Source organism: Podarcis erhardii, assembly GCF_964252035.2.
Source record: "Podarcis erhardii genome assembly, chromosome: 13".
Taxonomy (NCBI): Eukaryota; Metazoa; Chordata; class Lepidosauria; order Squamata; family Lacertidae; genus Podarcis; species Podarcis erhardii.
Window position 1 is genome coordinate 30,186,811 of NC_138502.1, and position 24,171 is coordinate 30,210,981.

At 45.1% G+C, this 24,171-nt stretch overlaps 1 protein-coding gene across 2 annotated transcripts; it reads left to right on the forward strand.

Annotated features, from left to right (window-relative positions):
• Window positions 1–8,425: 8,425 nt before the first annotated feature.
• Window positions 8,426–21,905, forward strand: RAB5C (RAB5C, member RAS oncogene family). Of its 2 annotated transcripts, none has more exons than XM_081836482.1 (6): window positions 8,426–8,529; window positions 13,631–13,866; window positions 16,229–16,380; window positions 17,330–17,452; window positions 19,476–19,569; window positions 20,472–21,905. In XM_081836482.1, exons 2-6 carry the CDS (start codon window positions 13,701–13,703, stop codon window positions 20,582–20,584), a joined length of 648 nt encoding a protein of 215 aa, XP_081692608.1. In that variant the 5' UTR covers window positions 8,426–8,529; window positions 13,631–13,700; the 3' UTR covers window positions 20,585–21,905. The 2 variants fall into 2 exon arrangements, with proteins under 2 accessions (XP_081692608.1, XP_081692607.1); XM_081836481.1 differs by having other exon boundaries at window positions 8,441–8,599.
• Window positions 21,906–24,171: the final 2,266 nt, after the last annotated feature.

The window sequence follows — 24,171 nt, forward strand, 5'->3', positions numbered from 1 at the left end:
TGCAATCTCCAAGCAGTGCGAGATTCCAGTGATTCTAGGTACTCACCCAGAGTTCGTGTTTCCTTTTGGGAATGAGGCACAGCAGAGACTGTGGTGTCATAACTCTTAATGACCCATCACCCAGGCAATGATTACCTGATCACAGGAAACTAGCCTGGCTTATATTTTAACACTTGCTGGTCCAAGGGTTAGAATGGCTCTGGCACCCAGTTTAGCTTTCCAAGCTTTGATTAAATTCTAACACTTACTGGATCTAGGAACGCAGAGGAGTCTGGCACCTGCAAACTCATAACATTAAATATGCAGATGCACAAGGCTGATTCAAATTTTGGTGCTGCAGAGGGAAAGTAGGCGGGTACCTTTCCTCCTGTGAGTTAATATGAGCACAATCTATCAGGAAGTTCATATGTGCAAGCCTCATTGAAATGAATGGGAGCTGTGCAAGAGCAATAGTTCTGAATAACACCCTAGCTTGGTGGCAGAGCACTTGCCTGAATGCAAAAGGTCCCCGCTTCAATTTCTGGCATCTCCAGGTAGGTCCAGGAAAGGCTCCTGGAGACCTGCTGCCGGCCAGTGTAGACAATACTGGACTAATGGTCTGATTTGGGATAAGGCAGCTTCCTATAATCCTGTTTCAGTTAAGCTTGCACAGGAGAATTTCCATTAGTAGTTATCCTACAGGTTGGCTCTGCCCATCTCCCACTCTGCTACATTTAATGAGGCTCAGATTCCATTATTTGTAGCAGACACCCCATGACAGAGTTCTTTCTGGAGCAGAATATATGTGCATATTTCTTCAAGCTGGAGCATGTTAGGAGCAAACGACTAGGGAATTTTTCTTCAAATTTATTTCATCTTTACTTTTTTCTTTCCTCCCCCTAAAACCTTCAGAATCAGTGTACACACTGTACTTTTAATGCATACTGGAAGCACATTTCCCCCCTCTGAGAATTCCCCCTCCAAACTTATCCCTCTCAGAGTTACAATTCCTAGCAATCCTTAACAAACTACAGTGTGTACACAGCCTTTTCTCTGATCACTGATTGCTTTTCAATCCTGCCGCAGGGCCAACCCCCCTCTACTAAATTATTGTTTTATTTCTTTTACTATTTATGGTGAAAAGGGGTGCAGGAGGGGGATATGTTATCCTTCCGTGAAATGTCTGACAAATTAAATAATTTGTTTTTCTACTCTGTTCTAGCAGTTCCTGATGGCTGGGGGTGGGGGTAATCTAAAAAAAAAAAAAAAAAGAGGAGAGAGACCTCTGGGTAAAAGCTGCAGCATTTGTCCTCTTTTTTCCAATCTAAAGAACGTAGATTGACTGACTTTCTCTAATTAACCAATCTCTTTCTTGTCCTCCCTGGAGGCTAATATATCCTGACAGCTTGAACCATTTCCGGCTGCAAAACCTGGTTCTTTATTTCTAAGCCCAAAGGTGTCAAAGCTCAATCGGTGCCTACAAAAAAGGATACTCCAATACAGAACTTTAAAGCATGCAGGGACTGTGGCTGGGAAGAGTTATAAGTGTGGATCAGTCCTGCTGTGTTTTTCCACAGACGGCCTTTGATCCGAAAGGGCAACTTAAGCCAGATTCATCTGACTGTTAAGCTGAGGTGTGTACACTTGAAACAGCCATTGCACTTGTGAGGATGACAGCGCATGAACAGGAGTTAGAAGAGGGGTTTGGTGGTGGGGTTTGGGAAACCAAACAGGTAATGTGCATCGGGTGAAGACACCCTCTGATGTGTAGCACAGCATGCAAATGCAACATGAAACACAACCTGGGTGAGAGATGACCTATAGCCTCAGTCTGCATGCATGTGCTATGACACCACACACATTGGATCAGACTGATATCCCATTCCATTCAACTGCTTGCAACAGGGCTCTGTTGAGACTAATTTTTGTTCAATTGTGTCCCAATGGTTGATTATAATTCATCACTGCTTACTTTTCAGAAGCGCTTGACGCAAATTACCATGAATTAACTCAATGCAACCAATCATTTTAAAAATAATAATAATAAAAACACAATAAAATTTTAAAACCACCTTTTAAAAAAATTGATAGGCTGACTTAAACTATCAGAAGTGATGCAATCTAGTCTCCAAGAGAGCTATGAGTCAGGAAGGTTGTGGTTTAATCCTTACCTTCTGCCTACTCTGAACTCTCTAGATGGTCTTCAGCAGGGCTCTCTTTAGGATATGTGCTGCTGGGGGGCAGGTCAAAATTGTTGAGCTTTTTTTAGGGAGCAAGTTGTTGAGCTTTTAAATAGGGAGTAGCAATAACCTACATCTTCCTTTTTTGTGATCATGTGAAAATGAGAGACACCACGGGGGGGGGGGGATGCATCCTGGTGAACTGGTTGGACATCCCTAAGGCAGATAGTTAAGAGCTTAGACGGCTTCAGCAACCGACGCCTGGCACCCCCCATAATTCTGCACCCAGGTGCCCCACACCCCTAGGTGAAGACGGCCATGCTCCAGCTCATGCTTAGCACCCTCTCCCTAATCTGCAACATGGGATTGATAAAACTCATCTTCCTTAAGCATAGGTCCCCAATATTTGGGGGCCCTTGGGCACATTTGCAAACTGGAGAAACTGGTGGAGACCACATATACACCACGATCAAGCACAGCCTATTCTATCAGCCACAAGAATACTTCTTTCAAACCTTATTTCAGCTTGTGGACGTTTGGAAGAATGGAGGCCTATGGCATTTGGGAAAGCCTCTGTGGGTGTCCATGGGCAGCATGTTGGTGACCTCTTAAGGCTATTGCGAGGATTGCAACAATAGAATGCATGTTCTGAACACTCAGGAAATACCGTATATGTTAAGTATTACTACTAAGTGCTTCAAGGTACAGCCAAATAGCAAAAGCTTAACAATGTGACAGGCTATTTTTTATGAAATCCTTGAAGGCCTTCAGTACAAGGTAAAAACCCTGATCCTCCAGGATTCTTAACTGCACACAGAGCTTGCTTGAGTAGGACAGGTTCCTGCTGCAAAATTCATTCTCTTGTAAATGATAATTTTGTGTAGGGGGTGGAGAAGTGAATAGTGCTTCAGCCTCATCCCATAATGCTTTGCAGCAGTATTGGCTCACCCAGTCAGCTGCCAGTCTGATATAGAGAAGAAGTGATGTACATTGATGTATGAGCCAAGGTTTGGCATGAAAAAGCTCCCCACCCACAATTGGCACTGGCCAACTGGATTCTTCATTCACTCACACAAATACACACTCTTGAACTGCTTGGGATTGTGCCACAGGGAAGCAGCGGGTGGAAGCTGAGGAAGTCTTTCTTTACATTAGCAAAACAGGGAATCAATTTTAAAAAACACCTTTGACACACAAATCAATAGAAGCCCAACAGAGTGGTGTCAACAAACTGAAAGTCCCACTCTCTCTAGCATCACAAAGCTGAAAGTCTGGATCTATTTATTTAAAAATCATAACCGCTTTTCACACTGCAGGTCTCAAAGTGGCTTACAAACAATAAAAGATAACGGTGCCATCTTCTCCCTCCTCTTGCGGAATCCCACTCTTGGAGAGTCTTCTCAGAAGTAAGCCCCATTAGGCCCAGTGGGACTTACTCCCAGGTAAGTGCACATGGCACGCCCTCCAACATTTCTCTGATGAAAATAGGGGCATCCTATTCAATAATAATAATTTTATTATTTATACCCCACCCATCTGACTGGGTTGCCCCAGCCACTCTGGGCAGCTTCCAATATATATATATAAACATTAAACATTTAAAAACTTCCCTATACAGGGCTGCCTTCAGAGGTCTTCTAAAGGTTGTGTAGTTACTTATCTCTTTAGCTTGGGGGTTGCATAACTCCATACCCTCCAACATTTCTCCGATGAAAATAGGGACATTCTAAGGAAAAGCAGGACATTCTGGGATCAAATCAGAAATCAAATCAGGGCAGCTTCTGTAAATTTGGGACTATCCCTGGAAAATAAGGACACTTGGAGGGTCTGATATGGTATTCTTCAGAACAAAACTTCAAGGACATAGCTACACAAAACCTCCACATTGTTCCACCCAATCTCTTCTCAGTTCCTCAAAACAATCTGTTCTGCTGCAGTATCTCGGTTAAACTTGCATTTATCTGGAAGATAAGCCCCTGGATTCCAACGGGACTCATTTCCAAGTGGGTTTGCTTAACGGCGTAATGTACCCTTTGAGTTCAGCATGTTTAAACCAATTGCCATCCTCAGAAAAGTCTTCACATCACTGTTCTATGGAGCTTATGTCAACTGCTATGTTACATAGAATGTAAGGCCTGGCCTGCTCTGGACCAATAAATTAGTCTGGCCTCCATTTCTGTGAACCAATCCAAAGTGCCTTCACATGAAGCCTTATGTGCTGTGCGAAGACCTCCAGCTAGCTGGCAGTAGGAAACTGGGTGCTGATCTTCAGAAAGAGGAACTGAAATGTGCTTTGGAATACATAACTGGTCATTGCAAATGTTCTAACATGGGAGATGACGGTGACGGTGCGCATGTGATGTCCTGCCTGCTAAATCATAGATGTCAGGGAGTAAGTTTTCTGTGATCATTTCCTAGCAAAGGAAATAACCCTCTGTCCGCTTTTCAGTAAGCGTGTGTGCTCTCACTGAAGATGGTGTATTCTGCATATGCACAGAGTCACTTCTTTTCCAGGACACTGAAAAGAGATTCCACCTCTCTGACCTGCAGACTGATGATCTGAAGGGTGGCAGGCTGTTCTTTTGCAGACTCTTGTGCATGGCAGACTCTTAGCTGATTTTGTCTCAGTTCTGAGGGTTTATATATGACATCACACAGGGATATCACAAGATATAAATCCTGGCTTCAACTATTTTGAAGGAGGAACTAGCAGCATCTGCTAAACAGAAACTCCCAACATCTCTGCAATCATCCCTCTTTCTTCCTTGTTTGAGTAGGTACCATTGTAACCCTGCCTAGCTGAGCATCTTGGATTGCAGGTTTGTTGCTACGGCAACTGTTGCCACTGCTTTGGTGGTCACTACTGCGTTGCATAGAGACTGGGTCGGAAGTGAGGGTGGGGTGGCAGGGCAAATGTCCCACTGCAGCCTTCCTTCCCCATGTCCCTCATGCCAGGCCCCTTGATTACCTCTTCCCTGGGATTCGGTCCTGTTGTCATGATAGGGCCCATGTCTCCTAGCAACCAGCAGCACAGCTGCCTCCACCTTGACAACGCTGCCCTGCTTTATTTCCTAATAAGACCTGAAGGGGCATTTCATCACCTACCCCGGAGAATGGACTCTGCGCAGTTAGGTGACGACAACAGCTTGCTATGACCCAACCCACCAGCAGTTTTCCAAAGGGATAATAAGCTGGATGTAAACATACATTTGTTTGTTTGTTTGTTTGTTTGTTTGTTTGTTTGCAAAAACCAGCTCCTTCTTTCCTTAGAAAAGAGAGAAAGGTCCAAAGTTATATTTACATCTTTTTAAAAACAACAACAACAACAACTGGAAAAGAACAAAAACTATATGAAATAGGTTGTACCATACACATAAGTTAATTTTCTTGCATTAATTTGTAATATTTACTCTCCTTGTGTGTCTGTATGCTTTTGTTTGTTTTTTTAAATCAAGAGGAAATCATGCCTCTGATTATGTGCAATGGACCATTCACCTCCCAGCAGGTAGTCACTATATCCTTGGAAAGGGGCAGGGCGGGGGGGGGGGGGGGGAGAGAGAGCTTCTAGATCAGAAGGTAGGGCAAGCTGGCTAAAGCCTCAGCACCTCCTAGTTTGGATATAATAGAGAGGGAAATGTGTTTGCCTGTCTGCTTTTCCTTGGCCTGAGGCGTCCTCTACTGGTTGGTTACAACCTAGCACCCATGAGGGCTCTGTAAACGCTTACTAATAATCCTTTTTCGTGGGTGATGTAAACCCAAGTGAGCACTGCCCTCCCCCATTAATCTATTTTTTGATAACCTGCTTCATTGGCAGTATATTAGGAACAGGGCAAGCACAAGTCATTTCACTGCTGAGGCAGAAGGACTAGATGACGCTCTGATGAGTTGTAAAGAAGTTGAGCATTGTGATAGCTGACGCTTAACTCGGTCACTTCCACACCATATATTTAAAAGCACATGCGTTCCCCACCGCAGAACCCTGGAAAATGTAGGTTACCTCTCACAAAGCTACAATTCCCAGATCCCTGAACAAACTGGAGTTCCCAGGATTCTTTGAGGGAAGCCGTGTGCTTTCTATGTATGGTGTGGGTATGGCCAGCAGACAGCATCCTCCACACCTGAGAACAGCAGTCTAGTTTAAAGGGCGAGGGTTGTCCTGAAAATGATGGTTCATTTGTGTATGTAAGAAAGGAATGCATTGAAAGTACTCACCAGCCTGGGAAGAAAGGGAGACATGCATAGCACTGTCACTTTCTGCTTCCATTTGAATAGGAAAGTACCCACAATAGGCTTTCCAGGCACTTGCAACATACAAATGGAAAGGGAAAAGATTAGTTGTGCCCTGTGCTGTGGGAACTCAGCACACAGATAAGAACAAAAGAGTATCCCAGCTGGATGAGGCCCATGGCCCATCTAGTCAGCGGCGTAGCGTGGGTTGTCAGCACCCGGGGCAAGGCAAGTAATTTGCGCCCCCTAACCCGGGGCAAGGCAACTAATTTGCGCCCCTAACCCCTAACCTGCTGCCGCTGCCAGTTTCTTCTTGCTGCTGCCTGGGCTGGGGTATTTACGGTAAGGTAGCCACGACGGCTGAGAGTCCCATGGACTGCAAGAAGATCAAACCTATCTATTTTTAAGGAAATCAGCCCTGAGTGCTCACTGGAAGGACAGATCGTGAAGCTGAGGCTCCAATACTTTGGCCACCTCATGAGAAGAGAAGACTCCCTGGAAAAGACCCTGATGTTGGGAAAGATGGAGGGCACAAGAAGGGGACGACAGAGGATGAGATGGTTGGACAGTGTTCTCGAAGCTACCAGCATGAGTCTGACCAAACTGCGGGAGGCAGTGGAAGACAGGAGTGCCTGGCGTGCTCTGGTCCATGGGGTCACGAAGAGTCGGACACGACTAAACGACTAAACAACAACAACAGCCACGGCGGCGGGTCCGTGTCAGGTGATCTGAGGCGAGTTGCCGCTGGCGCTGCTGCCCAAACGACGCTGCTTGCCCGGAGGAGGAGGAGGGCAGAGAGGCGAGGAAAATGCAACATGGCCCAGCAGCTGCAGCAGCAGCGGCGGGGCTGTGAGGAGGGGCTGCCTGGCGCGCCCTCTGCGGCCCTGATGCACAGGGACCGCGGCGTGTGCTAAGAGCCGCTGCCTGCCAGACGCCTTCAGCCCGGACGCGTGCACAGCTCGTTGGTTCAGTGAGACATGGGGCTCTGCTACAGCCTGCGCCCGACTCCGGAGGCGGTGAGCGCGCCCCCCCCGATGTTGCGCCCGGTGCGGCTGGCCCCCCCTGCACCCCCCACGCTACGCCACTGCATCTAGTCCAGCATCATGTTCTCACAGTGGTCAATCAGATGCCTGTGGGAAACCAGGAAACAGAACTTCTCAAGAGCCCTCTCCTCTCCCATTGTTTCCAGCAACTAGTATTCAGAAGCATCCCTGTCTTCAGCTGTGGAGGGCAGAAGCATAGCCATCATGGCTAGAAAGCCACCAATAGTCCTCTCCTCCACGAATTTGTCCAATCCTTTTTTAAAAGCCACCCGAATAGGCATCCATCACTGCCTCCTAGGGAGACTGAATTTTTGCACTAAGGGAGACGGAATTTTTAAAGAAAATAACATTTTGATTAATGATAGAAACAATTTACCCAAGTAAAATAACAAAAACCAACACCAGGGTATGTTTGCGTGAAATTAAAAGTGACGTCTTCAAAGAATCTGAAAACGTGTGAGAATGTCTTAAGAATGGCGTTTCCAGCCCGCTCCTGTGCAAGTTTACTCCTTCAATGCATGACCCTCAGAGACTTTAGCTATTGTTACTACTGCTGAATTTCTGGCTCTATCACTAACCCCTTGGGAAGTCGAGGTGATTTTTAAAAATCCGTTTCAGCCTGTTAACTTTTGTATCTTTAAAAATAGGCTTGTGTTTTTAAATGGACTTTACTGTTTTTATCTTTCGCAAACCGCTTTGACGTAGCTTTTTTTCTTGTTCTTTAAACAATCGAGCGGCGTATAAATGTTATAAAATACATATATAAAGCAACAAATAAACCCCGAGGTAACTAACGGAGAGAAACACGGAAAGAGAAAAGCCACTTTGGAAGATATCACCCCACCCGTTTATCCTCCCTCCCTGTGCCCTGAAACGCAATTACGGCGGGATAGAAGGCGGGGCTGCTGCTGCTGCCGCTGCTGGTTTTTTTGGTTCTTTTCCCTCTCGATTGGTGGAAGGAACAGCCTGTCACAAGGAGAGCGGAAGTAGAAAGGCAAAAAAACCCCCGCCCCCGCTGCCAGGAGGAGCCTTTAGCGGAAGCGGAAGAAGCTGGAAAGGAGCCGAGGGCGGAAGTGGCGCCGTTTGAGATTTTTGGAGTGGTGGGTAAAGGGGGATACCGAGCAGCGGGAGGACTGGTGGCGGCGGCGGCGGTCCCGCAGGCGGGAGCGGGTGAGTGATGGGGGTTGGGTCCGGAGGAGGCTGGCCTGGGCTGGGCTTGGGTTAGCGCAAGCTGTCCTGCCTCCGGAGAAGGAGCCCCGCGGCTTCGCCTCCCTCGCAGAGGGGCGTTGCTGGCCATAGCGGGGCTGCCTCGGCCGTGGCGAGCAAGGATGGAGCCTCCATGGCCAGGGGCAGTGCACCTCTCTCGAGCACCTGTTGTCTTCGAGCCCCGCCTGCGGGCTTCCAGGGCTTCCTGCGGGCATGCCGTGTGCCGCTCTTGGAAACAGGATGCTGGACTAGGAGGACGGCTCTGGCCGACCCTGCAGGGTTGTTGTTTGCTCCGCCCTGCACGGCGCTTTGTAGAAACGCCATAAGCAGGAACAGTTCTCCTTGCCCTGTGAGGCTTGCAGTCTAAGAGCGGGAGTAGTCACAATTCGCATGCAAGGCTCCCAGAGGATTGGGTGTTCACGAAAAACACTGAATGTGTGCGTTTGGACAGAGGAGCTCTTTACTGGTGCGCTGCTAACAGGAGATGCCAGTTAATTTCCTCTTAAGGGGATGAGTGCACGATTATCAGCTTTGTCGGGCAGAAGTTCAACAGGTGTGACATTTCCTGTATAAGATGATATAATAACTATGATATTCTAACCTAGGGTGTGGATTCTAGCAGAGCGGGTTCTCAGACCCTTTCTCTCCTACTGTATCCTGATATGCTTCGGACTATGAGTATATCTGTGATCATAGTTGCTGCAAATAAAGGTTGCATTTAAAACAATCAGCCTGAAGGATTGTAATAAAAATGACTTGGTTATGGGCCTTTTTTCAGGGAGCCATCTTGGGAGTCAATAATTTGTGAACTTTGTATGTCATCTGAACTTAACAGATATAGTACTTTCCTCATCAGACAAAACCAACATGATAATAACCAGCAGTTTAATTATGGCAAATCCCTTTTCTTACTACCGTTATATTGCATGGATTGACATTCTTTGAAAGACTTCTCCAAAGTTTGTGTAGTGATTAAGAAAGTGGACTGTGACTCAAATTTTGTCTCTTAGATGAGTCCATTTGGTGTTTGGCAATACATAGAAGGATCATAACACTGGTCTGCCTCTTGAAGCCTGTAAAAATGCTGGTGCATTATATGTGAATGAAAGTTCGTATTATTGTTACTACAGGGAACAGCTCCCTCCTTTGTGTAACAATTTCCCTATTATCTTTCTTGCCCCACCTTTTGCCATTTGGCTTCTCCCCACTCCCACCATTTTATCTCAATTCCTAGTCATCACTGCAGCCCTGCCCCACCCGTACCCCTTGCCTCTCTATTGCAGATTCTCTTAAGCCTGTAAGCAGGAACAATGTTGCCTGAACATTCTGCATTGCTTGAATGTAAAAAGACTTACAGTGGTACCTCGGGTTAAGTACTTAATTCATTTGGGAGGTCTGTACTTAACCTGAAACTGTTCTTAACCTGAAGCAGCACTTTAGCTAATGGGGTCTCCTGCTGCTGCCGCATCACCGGAGCACAATTTCTGTTCTCATCCTGAAGCAAAGTTCTTAACCTGAAGCAATATTTCTGGGTTAATGGAGTCTGTAACCTGAAGCGTATGTAACCCGAGGTACCACTGTACTTGTAAAAGTTATGTTTGCTGTCCCCAAACTTAAGGCACCCTTCCTCTTTCCTGTGCCTGGCCTTCTTTATTGGGTGTTGAGAACATTTGGCCCTCCAGATGTTACAGAACTACAACTCCCATCACCCCAGCAAGTATGGCCAATGGCCACAGAGGATGGAAGTTGTAGTTCAGCAATATCTTTCTCCCCCATGCTCTAAATCCTTGTTAAATTTTAGTTGTGCCACAGTTCAGGAAGCTGATGTTATAGTGTAACTGCTTTGACCGTTTTCCTGAATATATGGATATGTCTCTTTAAAGGTCTACCCTTCTTCATGGCCAGATGGGTGGGGTAGCTAGCTCCCAGCATTATGTTACACTCCAGCATGCCAAGAAGCAAACTATGCTGATGGGAGCATGCTTAATTCTTAATACTGGAGCGTGTGTGCAATTCTTCTCTCGTGTACGTGAATGGTGAGCATTCACTTTCATGGAAATAAAGTGCTGTGTTTAGGGACATTGACATAGCGATGAAACACAGGAAACTGCATTATATCTTTGGTCAGTATTGTCTTTGCTAACTGGTAGTAGGTCTCTGGGGTTTCAGATAGGGAAGCCTTCCCAGTCCTAGCTGGAGATGCCAGGGATTGAATCTGCGGCCTTCTGAATGCAGAGCAGATGCTACATTTGACTTTCTCAAAGCAAAACCACCCCTGGTTCAAGTCTCCAGTCCGTCACTTATAGGGATTCTGTAGAGGAGGGATGAGGAAACCATTGGACTCCAATTCCCATCAGCCCCAGCTAGCATGGTTGATGGTCAAAGATCACAGGAGAAGTTTCCTATTTCGGATGCAACGTTGGGGTCATGCATCCCCTTGAGATTATTTTAATTCACAAGCCCTCCTTCCATGAACATCATATTGGTGGGCCCTGTGCTAGTATTATAGCAAGGCACCAGAGGCTTTTCTCTGGCAAAGGTTTAGGGCAAAATGAAGCGGAGTACATATGTGATTCATATTGAAGTTAGATCATATCCACCAGACCTAAGTGCCTTAAGAAGACTCTTGTATGTCTGTAAAATGCTACATGGTTTCTCACAATCCATATCCAGGCTGAGGAAGATCTGGTTGTTGTGCTGTTGGTTGTGACCTGAGAAGTTGCCAGTGACAATTTCTGTTTATATTTATTCAGGGTTAGCCTGTGCAGTATTTAGTAAAAACACACGCGCGCCACAGTCAAACACTAAATAAGAGTGTGTGCGGTCAGTACACGTAGTAACCTGACAGACCCATCTTACTGCTTTAAACATGTAGCAGCTAAAAGAAGTATTTAGCTTCAATAGCTTAACTCGATAAACGTCGGGTTGGTTGTTCCCAGATATATCAGAAACTGCTGATTAACAGTAACTCATTTCTTTCACTTTTGAGTTACTGCTCAGTATACTCAGTATAAATTGTAAAATGCTGAGTGCCTTGTCTAAAGTTCAGCTGGTTTGAATATTTAGCATCCTTAGGCGGAGAAAGTTTGAGGTGTCACCAATCCCTGCCCCCCACAATCCAAACAAAGAATTCTCACTGCGGTCAACTAAAGACAACCAACCATGCCTTGCACCCCCCACCCAAACCTCTCTCACTGCCTAAGAAAAACAAAAAATGAATAGAAAAAGAACATACCCAAATGACGCTGACACAAAAGCTCCACGCATACACTAACTAAAAGAATATAAGTTTAACCACCCCACCTCCTCTCCCACTTTCTCCTCCAACAACCTTATACTGCATTCAATACTTAATGTCTCACATCCAGTGTCACTGCTCTGTAAAAAAGACACTACGACTTGAAAAAAGAGATAGCACACCTACTTTTGTAACCAAAGAAAGTGCTTAATAAAAATTACGTTTAAAAAGAAAGAAAGTTTGAGGCACAGAGAAGTGTAGTGTGGAAAGCTAATGTAACCTTTTACCTAAGTAAAAAAGTAAGATGAGGTCCACAGTCTCTTGCTCTGGGCATACTGAGCCTTGATGCCGTAATGTAGTACAGTGGTACCTTGGGTTACAGACGCTTCAGGTTACAGACTCTGCTAACCCAGAAATAGTACCTCGGGTTAAGAACTTAGCTTCAGGATGAGAACAGAAATTGCACAGCAGTGGTGGCGTGGTGGTGGCAGCGGGAGGCCCCATTAGCTAAAGTGGTACTTCAGGTTAAGAACAGTTTCAGGTTAAGAACGGACCTCCAGAACGAATTAAGTTTTTAACTCAAGGTACCACTGTATATGGGTACACAAATAGCTGAGCTATATGCTCATACAGTTAGTCACATACATATTACACATCTATTCAACATTGAGCTACCTTCTTATAATCCTTACTACAGCCCCGCAAATTGGATCAGTATCATCCCCTGTCGGTGGACATAAAGAATAAACTTTTCCTAAGACCACCCAGTGAGTTATGGAAGATAATAGTAGTAGTAGTAATAGTAATAATAATAATTATTATTATTATTATTATTATTATTATTATTATTATTTTCTTTATATCCCACATGTCCTGGTTTAAAAATCGGGCTCAGGGTGGCTAACAGCAAATATAAAACATTGATTAAAATGCAACTTAAAAACAGCATAAAATACAACATAAAATGCAGCATCAATATCAATAGAATTCTAAAATTCAGGGGTTATTGGGGGGGACCCCAGTCAGTAGACATCAAATGATCACCAGGGCTAACTGGCCAAGTTGGTCCTACTAGGGCCAGCAAGGAGACCAGGGAAGAATTTAAATTGGGGTCCCAGAAAGGGTTTCTTCACGGAAGAGGAAAGGAGAAAAGGAAATAGAGGATCAGGCTAATTCAAATTGAAGGCCAGGCAGAATAGCTCTGTCTTACAGGCCCTGCGGAAGGAGATCAAGTCCTGCAGGGCCCTAGCCTCATGGGGCAGAGCATTCCACCAGGTCAGAGCCATCACTGAAAAAGCCCTGGCCCTGGTGGAAGATAGCCGGGCTTCCTTAGATGTGAGATTGAGACGTCCTAATTTATAGCTTGATATTTTATCCACTGGGCTGGAACATCCCTCAACCCAGCCAATCACGTTAGAAGTTTTAATGCTGCAGACTAATGCTGTTGTAATGGTAAAACAGTGGCGAACAATACAGTGCATGCGCTTATTAGAAGGACTAAGAAGCCACTTCAGGTAAGATGCTCTGTACATTGGAACGACAGAGGAGCAGTTCACCTGAAACCACCCAGGAGAGCTTGTGGCTAGAATGAAGCTTCCAGTTCCACATTTGAGCTGCTGGATCAGGGGCAGAACATCTGTGCCAGCTGGGACTGACAGGATGTGGAGTTCAAGAATACCCGGAGGGCCACGGGTTTCCCCACCTCTGTGCTAGCTCAAAAGCCGGTTTCACACCACTGAAATGTCTCTTTCTTTCAGTTGGAGATTTGTGTTCCTCGCCAACAGTCCCATCTCCTTCTCATCAGAGCCTGTGCCCTTGGAACAGGCCATGGCAGGCCGCGGTGGAGCTGCACGGCCAAACGGGCCAGCTGCCGGGAACAAGATCTGTCAGTTCAAATTGGTTCTTCTGGGCGAGTCAGCTGTTGGGAAGTCCAGCCTGGTCTTGCGCTTTGTGAAAGGACAGTTCCATGAGTACCAGGAGAGCACAATTGGAGGTGAGTATTGGTGGACTCCAGCTGTGGGTTAAGTTACAGAAGAGTCTTGGGCCTTTGCAGGACCCCCCCCCCCAGCTTGCAAACTTTTTGTGATTAGGTAGCTCTTTCCACACTGATATGGTGCAAAGAATTCTCAGTGAGCCTAACAAGGCGCCCATTCCATTTCAAAGTGAAGCACTAGCCAGGCCTGTTTGTCGGCCCTGTTTTTCCCACCTAGGACATTATGTATTCCCTACATATCTCAACAGTCACTTACAGCTGTAAACTATTATAATGACTAAACAGATTTATAGACCTACATTGTACAAAACGGAATAAAGCACAAGCTCCAAGACTAATAAAATCACTTCGGCGAGCTCTAAAACAATAAAACCATTTATACTCTGAAACAACAATACGATTTAATCAGATGTATAATTAATCTTCCTTAAATGACGGGGAAAGCCTTCCTAAACAAAAATGTTTTCATTAGCTGCTTGTCTGGTTTCAGCTGGTAATTTGTTCCAGAGAGCTGGGGCTGCAACACTAAAAGCCTGGTTTAAACTACCGGGGGAAGTTGGCAGCAGAGAGCAAGCTGTCTCTAAAGAATCTCGTCTGCCATTGCTAATTCTCACTGCTCTTCTGACAGTGTTCTCCTACCCAGCAATATTTTCAAACAGAGGCAACTTGGCAGAAGGATGTAGTTGTCTGTAGGGGGCAACGGGGGTTAATCTGTTTCAACAGTTCCTTCTAGACTTTTTTTTAGAGCCACGATGCCACTTATGGCTGAAACTTGCAGACGAAACGGCAAAAGGAAGAGAAGGCTGCGCATTTGTCTATCCTTGCAAAAATGTCAGTTTGGAAGAAGCGCCTTCTCTACCCTGAGCAGATTAGCCAGCCTGACACCTGAAGTTCTTGCTTCACCTCTTACAATGCCCCTCTGTCAAGATCAGCCTTGGCAGTTCTGGCGCAATTTTTGCAAAGTGAGGACTTCTGGCTTGGTTGGAGTCAGTGATGTCAAGTCCTATTTGGTTTCATCTGAATAGAGCAGTGGCTGCTTAGGAGCTGGTTTACCCACAGCCTGCCAGGTACATGTTGTATCTGCGCTTTGGGGCATAGGACTCAGTGTGGACTGACCTGACCTCTGCCTTGTGTGTGTGTGTGGGGGGGTTCTTTGTAGACCCGCTCCACTTCATTCTGCAAAAGGTATGGACAGGTGGAGCCTACTTGCATACAGACAGAAGGCCTGGTTCACCTTAACGTTCTTTAGTTCATATTCTGTTTTGCCTGTTTTGCAGGCTTGGGATGGGTAAGAGCAAACGGGAGTATGCAGGTGCCACAACAAAATTCTCTGCTAGGTAACCCACACTTGGCTTTACCCCACCTGTCAGATGCCAGTCTAAAAACAGAAAGCTTTGCAGTTCTTCCAGAAAGCATTTTGGGTTCTGAACCTGGCATCTAGAAGAAGAGGGCAGTTCCACAAATGTGAGGGCAGTTGTCCCGTGCCCTTCCTGTTTGATCTTGGCATGCATCCCTTGGTGCACATCATATCAGCCCAAAGCTGCACACAAGCCAAAGGGATGTGTGAACTGATCTTCTGTCCAAGCTCTGCACAAAAGGAGGGCTTCTACTTAACAAATCCCCCCGCCCTCAAATGGCTAACATTGCTCTATTTGCAGCCAAGTCCCATAGTATCTTAACACTGCAGCAGGGCTAATCTGTGGCCCTTCAGATGGTTGGTTTGGACTACAACAATGCCCCACAAATAACCCAGAGATGCATTTTAAATAAGAGGAAACATTCTACTCATGTAAAAACATGCTGATTCCCGGACTGTCCGTGGGCCGGATTTAGAAGGCGTTTGGGTTGGATCCGGCCCCTGGGCCTTTGTTTGCCTACCCATGGGTTAGCATGTCAGACTAGGACCTGAGTTCAAATCTCCACTCAACCATGATGCCCACCGAGTGGCCTTTGGCTAGTTGCTCACTCTTAAGCCTAACCCATCTCACGGGGTTATCACAATGATAAAATGGGGTGGGGACTATTTTGAGCTCTTTGGGTGAAAGTTGGGGTAATGAAAGTTTTATATAATTACAAAAAATACAACAGAATTTAAATGAAATAGCCATAAACCACAGTCTCAAAGTATACAATAAAGTTAAACAATTCACTGATAATTGATAGTGATGTTTAACAATAAAGAGACAAAAACATAATGCCAATAATAGCAAAAATTAATCATCTCCAAAATTACGAGTAAAACTTGTACTTGAATGTGCAAGTAAAACAACGGTATCTAGGAAATGTATCGGAACATGTGCAGAGTTCAATCCAAGATTTAGTTGCACCTTCCTGTAACTCTGAGCTAATGTTTCTTTTCCAGCGGCTTTCCTCACACAGACCATTTGCCTAGATGACACAACGGTCAAGTTTGAGATTTGGGATACAGCTGGGCAGGAGCGCTACCACAGTCTGGCACCCATGTATTACCGGGGTGCCCAAGCGGCCATTGTTGTCTATGACATCACCAACATGGTGAGGATTTTTGACTCTGTCTTGTCAGCTTAGACCCAAGAGGGCCTCTTCTCTTGTTCCGATAATCTTGAATGCCTGAAGTCCTGGACGTGTATGAATCCATTTGACAAATGCTTTATGGCCCAGGGTAAAACTTTCAAGGAAAGCCAAGCCCCTTGGGCTTGCTTTAAGATTAAAAATGCTTGGTTTTCCTTGGTGGTATGAAAACAGGTTGGGCTCTTTAGACCTTAGTTGCAATTGAAATTTACTGTTGGGTCTAGTAGGTGAGGTTGTAAATCTGTTGTCTGGGCTTCACCACTTTGGATGGCATCGTCTCCATGATGCAACATTCTTCCATAAAAAATAATAATCTCTGCATCTGGAAAAGTAGCATGTTGGGGAAAGGGGGAAGCTAGAAGCGCTCGCCTGCAGCCTGTAGCAGTGCAGCAGACTCAACTACTGCCTTCTGTTGGAACACTTCCGTGCTTACTGTTCTTGTGTCAATTTCATTTCATTTCCATATACTGAGGCGTGTGACGATAGCCCCAAAATACACAAATCTGTGAGCTCCTGAACCTTAGCCAAATCCTAACATTTTAAAATCTTGGTATTTAAATTGGACGTTGAAGAATTTTGAAGTCTGAATACAGCAGTTTAAGGTCTCCATGCAATGTTTGTTAAGCATAAACCTGTCCAACGCACTCATTTACATGTAAAATCCAGCAGCACCCATAACTCTGAATGTTATAAAAATGTCATTTTTGCTAGCAATTTTTCCTCCGCTGCTGTCAATCTTTGCCCAGCCTTGGATATGTAAAACTAAGATGGAAGTGACAGGCCAGTGAACATGTTGTTCTGCTTGTTAGGAAGAGTGTGTTGGCATTCCAGTTAGAAAGAACTGGTATTCTTCTTGCACTGAACTGACTGCTGAGCTGACTTCCCTCTTTCCTTGCCTGTTTCCTTCTTGTAGGACACCTTTGTACGAGCCAAGAACTGGGTGAAGGAACTACAGCGGCAAGCCAGCTCTAACATAGTCATTGCCCTGGCAGGGAACAAGGCTGACTTGGCCAGCAAGCGAGCTGTTGACTTCCAGGTGAGTGGCATTCATTGCCTTGGGAAGTAAACCTCCTTGTAATCGTCCTGTGACTGCAGGAAGCTGCTGTCATGAACTAGCTAACATGGCTAGGCAAACAGCTTTCCTCTCCTGCTCATCCAATCTATATGTAACTAGTGGGAAGTGCTTGGCAGGGCATGGGAATTTAAAGAAACCAATAAATATTGTGATTTTTAAATTGATAGTTTAATTAGTGAATTTCAGGGCTGCACATATACACACACACACACCAACCGAGAGATTCGACGTGACCTTGCCCTGAATCAACTTGAGGGGGGCGAAGTCATGCCAAAGTCACGTTTCTGTCCACCGTCTTGATTCAAAATGGCGGATCTCACACCTCATGAACCCCCGTTCTGATACCTTGAGAGGTGGCCAAAACCTATAGAGAACAGACAGATAGGCAGGCATACAACTTTACAATATATATAGCAGATGCTGAACTACCGTATCTTACAGTTGCTTGGTAATCTGTACAACTACTCTGCATAGCTTTGAAAGTCTTAGAAATGTGCTATAAATGCTAAGTGATCATGACAGTGTGAGCAAAATTCTGTGAATTGTCAAGTATCTTGTATGGTAACATGCTACTATGTATTATTATTTTTTTTTAAATACTTGTTTATTTAGTAGGTTAACATCCTGTTTTTTCGCTAAAGTGGCTAATGACGCTTGTAAAACACAACAGATACCCCCCAAAACAACCAGCCCTACTCAAACAAGAACCAGCATCATATGTTCTTCCCACAGGGCAGATGGTATCATATTAGACAGTCATTCAGTCGAGTTCCATAGTGTATTACAGTAGAGGCAACAATTGGAAAAACCACAATGTGAACTGAAGACAGTGCTATCATCAATATAAAACAGGGCAGAGTAGTAGTTAATTCTCAAAGACCAACTGAAACAGCCAGGTTTTACTTGACTGCCTAAAGCAGAGAGGGGGCTGTTATAATCTCCTTTGGAAGGTGAATCCAGAAGTATTGGGGCACCGACAGAAAAGATCCTGGTAGAGAGTAATAGTTCTCCAATACAGTGGTACCTCGGGTTACAGATGCTTCACATTACAGACGCTTCAGGTTACAGACTCTACTAACCCAGAAATAGTACCTTGGGTTAAGAACTTTGCTTCAGGATGAGAACAGAAATCGCACCACAGTGGCAGGGGGAGGCCCGATTAGCTAAAGTGGTGCTTCAGGTTAAGAACAATTTCAGGTTAAGAACGGACCTCCAGAACCAATTAAGTTCTTAACCCGAGGTACCACTGTATTATGGAGTTCTGGAGAAAGGGCCTCATGAGTAGATCTTAAGTGTGTGTGTGGCTGTGGGGAGGCACTCGCTTCTTGGAGGCATCAGTGGCTTCCCCACAGCTGTCATGCCAGGTTCAGTTACCATTGAGTCATGCCGTCCTGGGAGACTGGAGTGTCTCCACTGTGCCACCCCCCCCCCCCCCGGGATAATGCTGGCAGTGGCCAAGGCTGTCATCATTCCTCCATTAGCAAATTCTGTTTTTCAAGCACAGCTGGGAGACACCCAACAAACACGACGCCCCTTGCCAGACCTGCTCCAATCATAGCTCTTTTCTCACACTTAGCAGTCCTCCACAAGCCTCTTGTCTGCACTAGTTTGGAATCCACGTCATCTTTCCCATCCTGGGAGCAAAACGCCATGTGGTGGCCAGAACTAAGTGAGGGTTCAAGGCGCTGACAGCAGTATTGAACTGAACTGGAAAACCTGGAGACTGCTATGCAGCTGTGGTGGCTACCCATTCACTGATGAGTTTAGCTGTCTTCTCTTTACCATCTCTCTGTTTATAGGCGTTTGGTGAACAGAGGTTAAAGGCAGTGTTTATACTGGTTATAAAGGGTAGCACTTCTGACATGTCCCTTCCTTTCTGTTACTGAGTTGTGGTTCTAGGAAGCACCAGATCAGACCGCCAAAAGGTTGTCTGAGTACATGTCTCTGCACAGATTCTGATTTGGCTCGACACATTCCCTTGCAGGAAGCCCAGTCCTATGCAGATGACAACAGCTTGCTGTTTATGGAGACATCCGCAAAGACGGCAATGAATGTGAATGAGACCTTCATGGCGATAGGTTAGTAAAGTGGTGGGGAGACGCAGGGTGGCGAGTCACCCTCCACACTGCCATATATTGGGAACAAAGTGATGTTAAATAAATAAATAAACAGACACAAACACACATACATCACAATCTTGGGTTCCTGAACAGCTTGGGGTGCAGTTCGCTGCAGAATAGGCCAGTTCAGACTTGAGGAAACTTGCAGGCCTAGGTCCAGGAAAGGCCATGTGGGGATTCATTCATTCATTCGGTTTCTATCCCACCTTTTTTTCCAAGGAGTTCAAGGTGGTGTGCATGATTCTTTCCCCACCCCCGGTCATTTAATCCTCACAACAAGCCTGTGAAGTAGGTTAGGCTGAGAGGCAGTGACTGGCCCAAGGTCACCCAGTGAGCTTTATGTCCAAGGTGGTATTTGGCCTCTCAGGTCCTAGTCTGGCACTCTCTGTTGACTCTCTGTTGCCAAAAGTGCTGGGTAGGAGGAATACAGGCTCTGGAAGATCAGGTGGAATGAGGTCCCAAGGAAGGGGAGCTGAAATAAGGGCCTACAGAGTGGGTAGTGTGCTGAGAAATGGGGGGGGGGAGAGACATGAGAAAGAAGTAGGGTAGAAAGGCCAGAGGGGTGAGCAGGAGGCAGTGGTTAAGCAAGGCAGCTGGGGGCAAGGGGTGTGTGGAGTAGAAAGGCATGGGAGTCTAGAGACAGAGAAGCTGAATATATCCATCTTGACTGACCAGCTGAATATTGCGGTGCCAGTTACCCCTTTGAAAGCAGCAGGAAATTGAGAGGTTGCTAGCTTCCAGGAGCTGGGACGGACGTGATCTTAATCCCCTGCCACAGGGTGAATCTTACAAACCTGCCACAGGGTGAATCTTACAAACCAGTTTACTTGGATGTGCCTCTTCCTTTTCCCCCCCCTCAGCCAAGAAGCTCCCCAAAAACGAACCGCAGTGTCCAACGGGAACAGCAGGCAGGAACCGAGGTGTCGACCTCCAGGAGAGTAGCCAACCCAGCAAGGGGCCGTGTTGCAACTGAAGGGGCCACACTGCCTGCCCCTCTGGGCGGCCCCAACTGGAATGCGCCTGAACCAATCGCACTTACGGAAGAACAGCTGCCAGGATCCCTCTTCTTCCCACCTCTTCCCAATCCCCCCCTTTTTTGCTGCTGTGTCTCCTCCCCTCTCTTTCCCTCTGGCTGCAGAATGGAGGGAGCAAGAACCACCTGCCCCCTCTTCTGTACAAATGATGAATTCATCTTTTTAAAAAAAGTCTTAGTCACCTTTTTTTTTTAAAAAAAAAAAGAGCAAAAACACACAAAGGAACTATAGCACACCTCTTCGACCACTCTTCATGGGTAGGTGATGTGCATTTCCAGAGCTTTGGCCTCTCCTATCTCTGCCTTTCCTTTTCCTTTTCTTTTTCTGAAGGGTTCTTACAGCCTCGTATTTGCTCGCAGCCGCTTGGAAGGAAGACCTGCCTTACTTCAGCCAGAAGTGACTTTTGGAACACCTGCTTGGTGATTCCAAGCCACTTCCACCGGTAGGGCTTAACCCTAAAGAAAGTGTGGTTGCCGTAGGCCGGGGAAGGCGCTGAGAGTTGTATGCTGGCAGAATGACAACTCCCAGGGTTCCTTGGCCAGGAGCCTGGTCTAGATATGGTATAGACTTGCTCTTATAAAAAGCAAGTGCCGTAACGAAACACACAGGTAACCACTAAATGAAACGGTAGCAGTAATGCTAGATTGAGGAAGAACTTCTGGCCTTTAAGCCTTGTTTTGACCAAATCACAATTATGAGTATTGCTAGGGGTTGCGGGGGGGGGGCAGGGATTTGATTTTCTTCTGTATTTTGTATTCTTGTTTTCAACATATAACCAATCAGTATCTCTTTAATCACATATACCAACTAGCCTTGCACCCACCTACGTTTGCATTGGGCTTTGGGGTATACCAACTCTGCATTAATATTTTTTTTTCCTATTTACATTTTGGATATAATGCACTAATTCAGCCTGTTGAAGAAAAATTGTATTAAAATTATCACTTCTTTTGAGCAATGTGATGCCATTGTTAATAACCCTATAGTATGATGTTGGTGGGTGTATAGATGCAGGGGGGTGGGGAGGATGGACGTGATGTGGGGAGGGGGGCAATAATATGTATTCACATGCAGATGAAATATTGGTAATTCCACTAAATAAAACTGCAGAAGGGAGACCACAGATTTTGTTTCTGATCTAGTGCCTGAGGCAATTTTGTCTTAACTCATATTGGTATTTAAGGGGAGGAGTCTGTCAGTCTCTTCAATGCAAAGCTCCAGTTGTGTATGATTTGAAAAATAAATTTTTTATAAATCAGATACTGACCAGAAAAGCAGCTTCTGTCTTTGTATAAATCAGCCACGTTAATGTCTGGCATCTCCACTAAACTTACCTGGGAGTAAGATAACTCTTTACTCTGAAATTTGGAGGACATTTTACAATTTGCTTGGATGAATTCACATCGTTACACTCTCAATTGTTGGGCTTACGCTGCTAATATTCTTAGATTTTCAAGTATTGTAGTTCTTTATCCTTGGATCACAAATATTCTTCCAAGAATGAATCTATCTTGAAAAGGAAACCAGGGACTACTGTGTGGGTGGGTGAAACATGCCTGCAGGTGCCCTGGAGTTGTGGACTGAGCTGCTGTGACATCATGGAATGTTTGTAAGCATCTAAATTGTCCAGGAGAAAGCATCTGTAAAGAAAACATTAGTAGTGCCATTTCTGTAAGGGAAGTAAAAGGTCCATTTGCTTGGTAAAGAATCTTCACATAATGCTGAGTGAAGTTTTTGATGTTAGGAATGGAATCCTCCTCCCCTTGGAATTGGTTGCATCAAGTGTTTGCGGGGGTAGAGGGCGTTTCAGAGAAAGAAAAATATTGTTTACAAATTAAAATAGATCTGCGACTTATCAGTCAGGTCTCCAAAACTACCGTATTTTTTGCTCTATAATACTCACTTTTCCCCTTCTAAAAAGTAAGGGGAAATGTGTGTGCGTCTTATGGAGTGAATGCAGGCTGTGCAGCTATCCCAGAAGCCAGGACAGCAAGAGGGATCGCTGCCCTCTTGCTGTTCTGGCTTCTGGGATTCAGAATATATTTTTCCTTGTTTTCCTCCTCCAAAAACTAGGTGCATCTTATAGAGTGAAAAATATGGTAGTTTTTGATGGTACAACAGAATTCAAATATAGATGTACAGTATAGACTATTTCCAGAACTAAACACCCAGGTTGGTTAATATGGCCTTGCATTGGGAAGGCATGCCTACCTCCAGTATGTAATAGGTCAAAAACATGGGATGGTGTTCACACTCTATTAAATCTTATGCTCCATTGAGGTCAGTAAAAGAGCATATGCTCTGAAGGCTCAGCAGCCTTGATCTCTTATTAAAATTATATCTGGTAGTATGGCTGCAAAAGACCTGAAACTTACTATCGGACAGCATTGGCTAGTGGCGATATAGGAAAAGGCAACTTCATTTGCCTTCCTTGAATAGTGTTGCCACCTGCCCCCAGATCTTGATCAGTTTCCAGAACTGAGAGCCAAATCTCAGCTAAACTATTAGGTCTCATTTTTACTCCCTTTGTTTCTCTAGGAAAGCCAGTAGATCCAGGAAGTCAGTTTCCACAAATAAGTCCTTCTGTGTTTGTAGTTTTGCAGTCCTGTATCTAGTCTGACTGAAGGCATTCTTTCATTCACTGTACAGTATATTTGTACTTTTAAGAGCCAGGTAGGAGTGGTTCAGTTTATGTGTATTTGTAAAGGTGAGAGGCATTCTTCGAAGGCTTCACTTCTGGGCAGCATTGTACAAAAGAATCAACGTTTGGTTCTTTTCATGAGAAGCAGCATTTGGCATGTATTCTGAGGCATTTTGTCCTTTGTAGGTAACTTTTTTTTAAAAAAGGAATTCTAGGTCACTCAACACAAGTTCAGAACCATCCCAAAATGCAAGAGGGTTGTCACTTTCTGTAAGCATCTTTTCCTGTGACTTTCTTAGATTTTATAAATTTTATTGTAACAAAACACGCATTCATTTAATTCAAGACAGTAATAATGATGATCCCATTAATGAAACAAACCTGGTTCTTGGAACGCCCAACTCCCATCAGCCCCAAGCTATTATTGCCTGTTTGAGTGAGACTGGAGCTGCAGTCAACCTGTGGAGGCTCCGAGCCCTGCCACATAAAAGTACCCCATTTCAATAATTTTTTCACCTGATCATTTCAAAGCTATTAGCAGTCCTCTCAAACTTACCCTTCTGAGAGGAAAACCCCTTTCCTTCAACCTGCAATATACAAAGCATCGCGAGACGTATTTTACATATTACATACATATTTTAATTTAAACAAAAATATTTTGCGTGTTTTCATTCCCATATTTCTACACGAGTAAACAGCATTCATCTTTTCTTTTTTTCAATCTCTGTTTTCAGTAGGAACAGAGGTCACATTTCCCCTTTTCCCACCGCACCTTGATTCTCCTCCTCAAGTAGCCCGATACCTGCGGAACTACATCACCCAGCATGCAACTGGTGGCAGGGGGGAGCGGCTGCGTAGCAGCCTCCAGCCAATAGCCACACCAGA

What these genes read in the sequence shown, in the direction of transcription:
- RAB5C (XM_081836482.1), top strand. Translation starts at nt 13,701, where the DNA reads ATGGCAGGCCGCGGTGGAGCTGCACGGCCAAACGGGCCAGCTGCCGGG. An exon ending in CCAGGAGAGCACAATTGGAG is followed by an intron (nt 13,867 to 16,228) that starts GTGAGTATTGGT and finishes TTTCTTTTCCAG; the next exon opens with CGGCTTTCCTCACACAGACC. An exon ending in TCTATGACATCACCAACATG is followed by an intron (nt 16,381 to 17,329) that starts GTGAGGATTTTT and finishes TCCTTCTTGTAG; the next exon opens with GACACCTTTGTACGAGCCAA.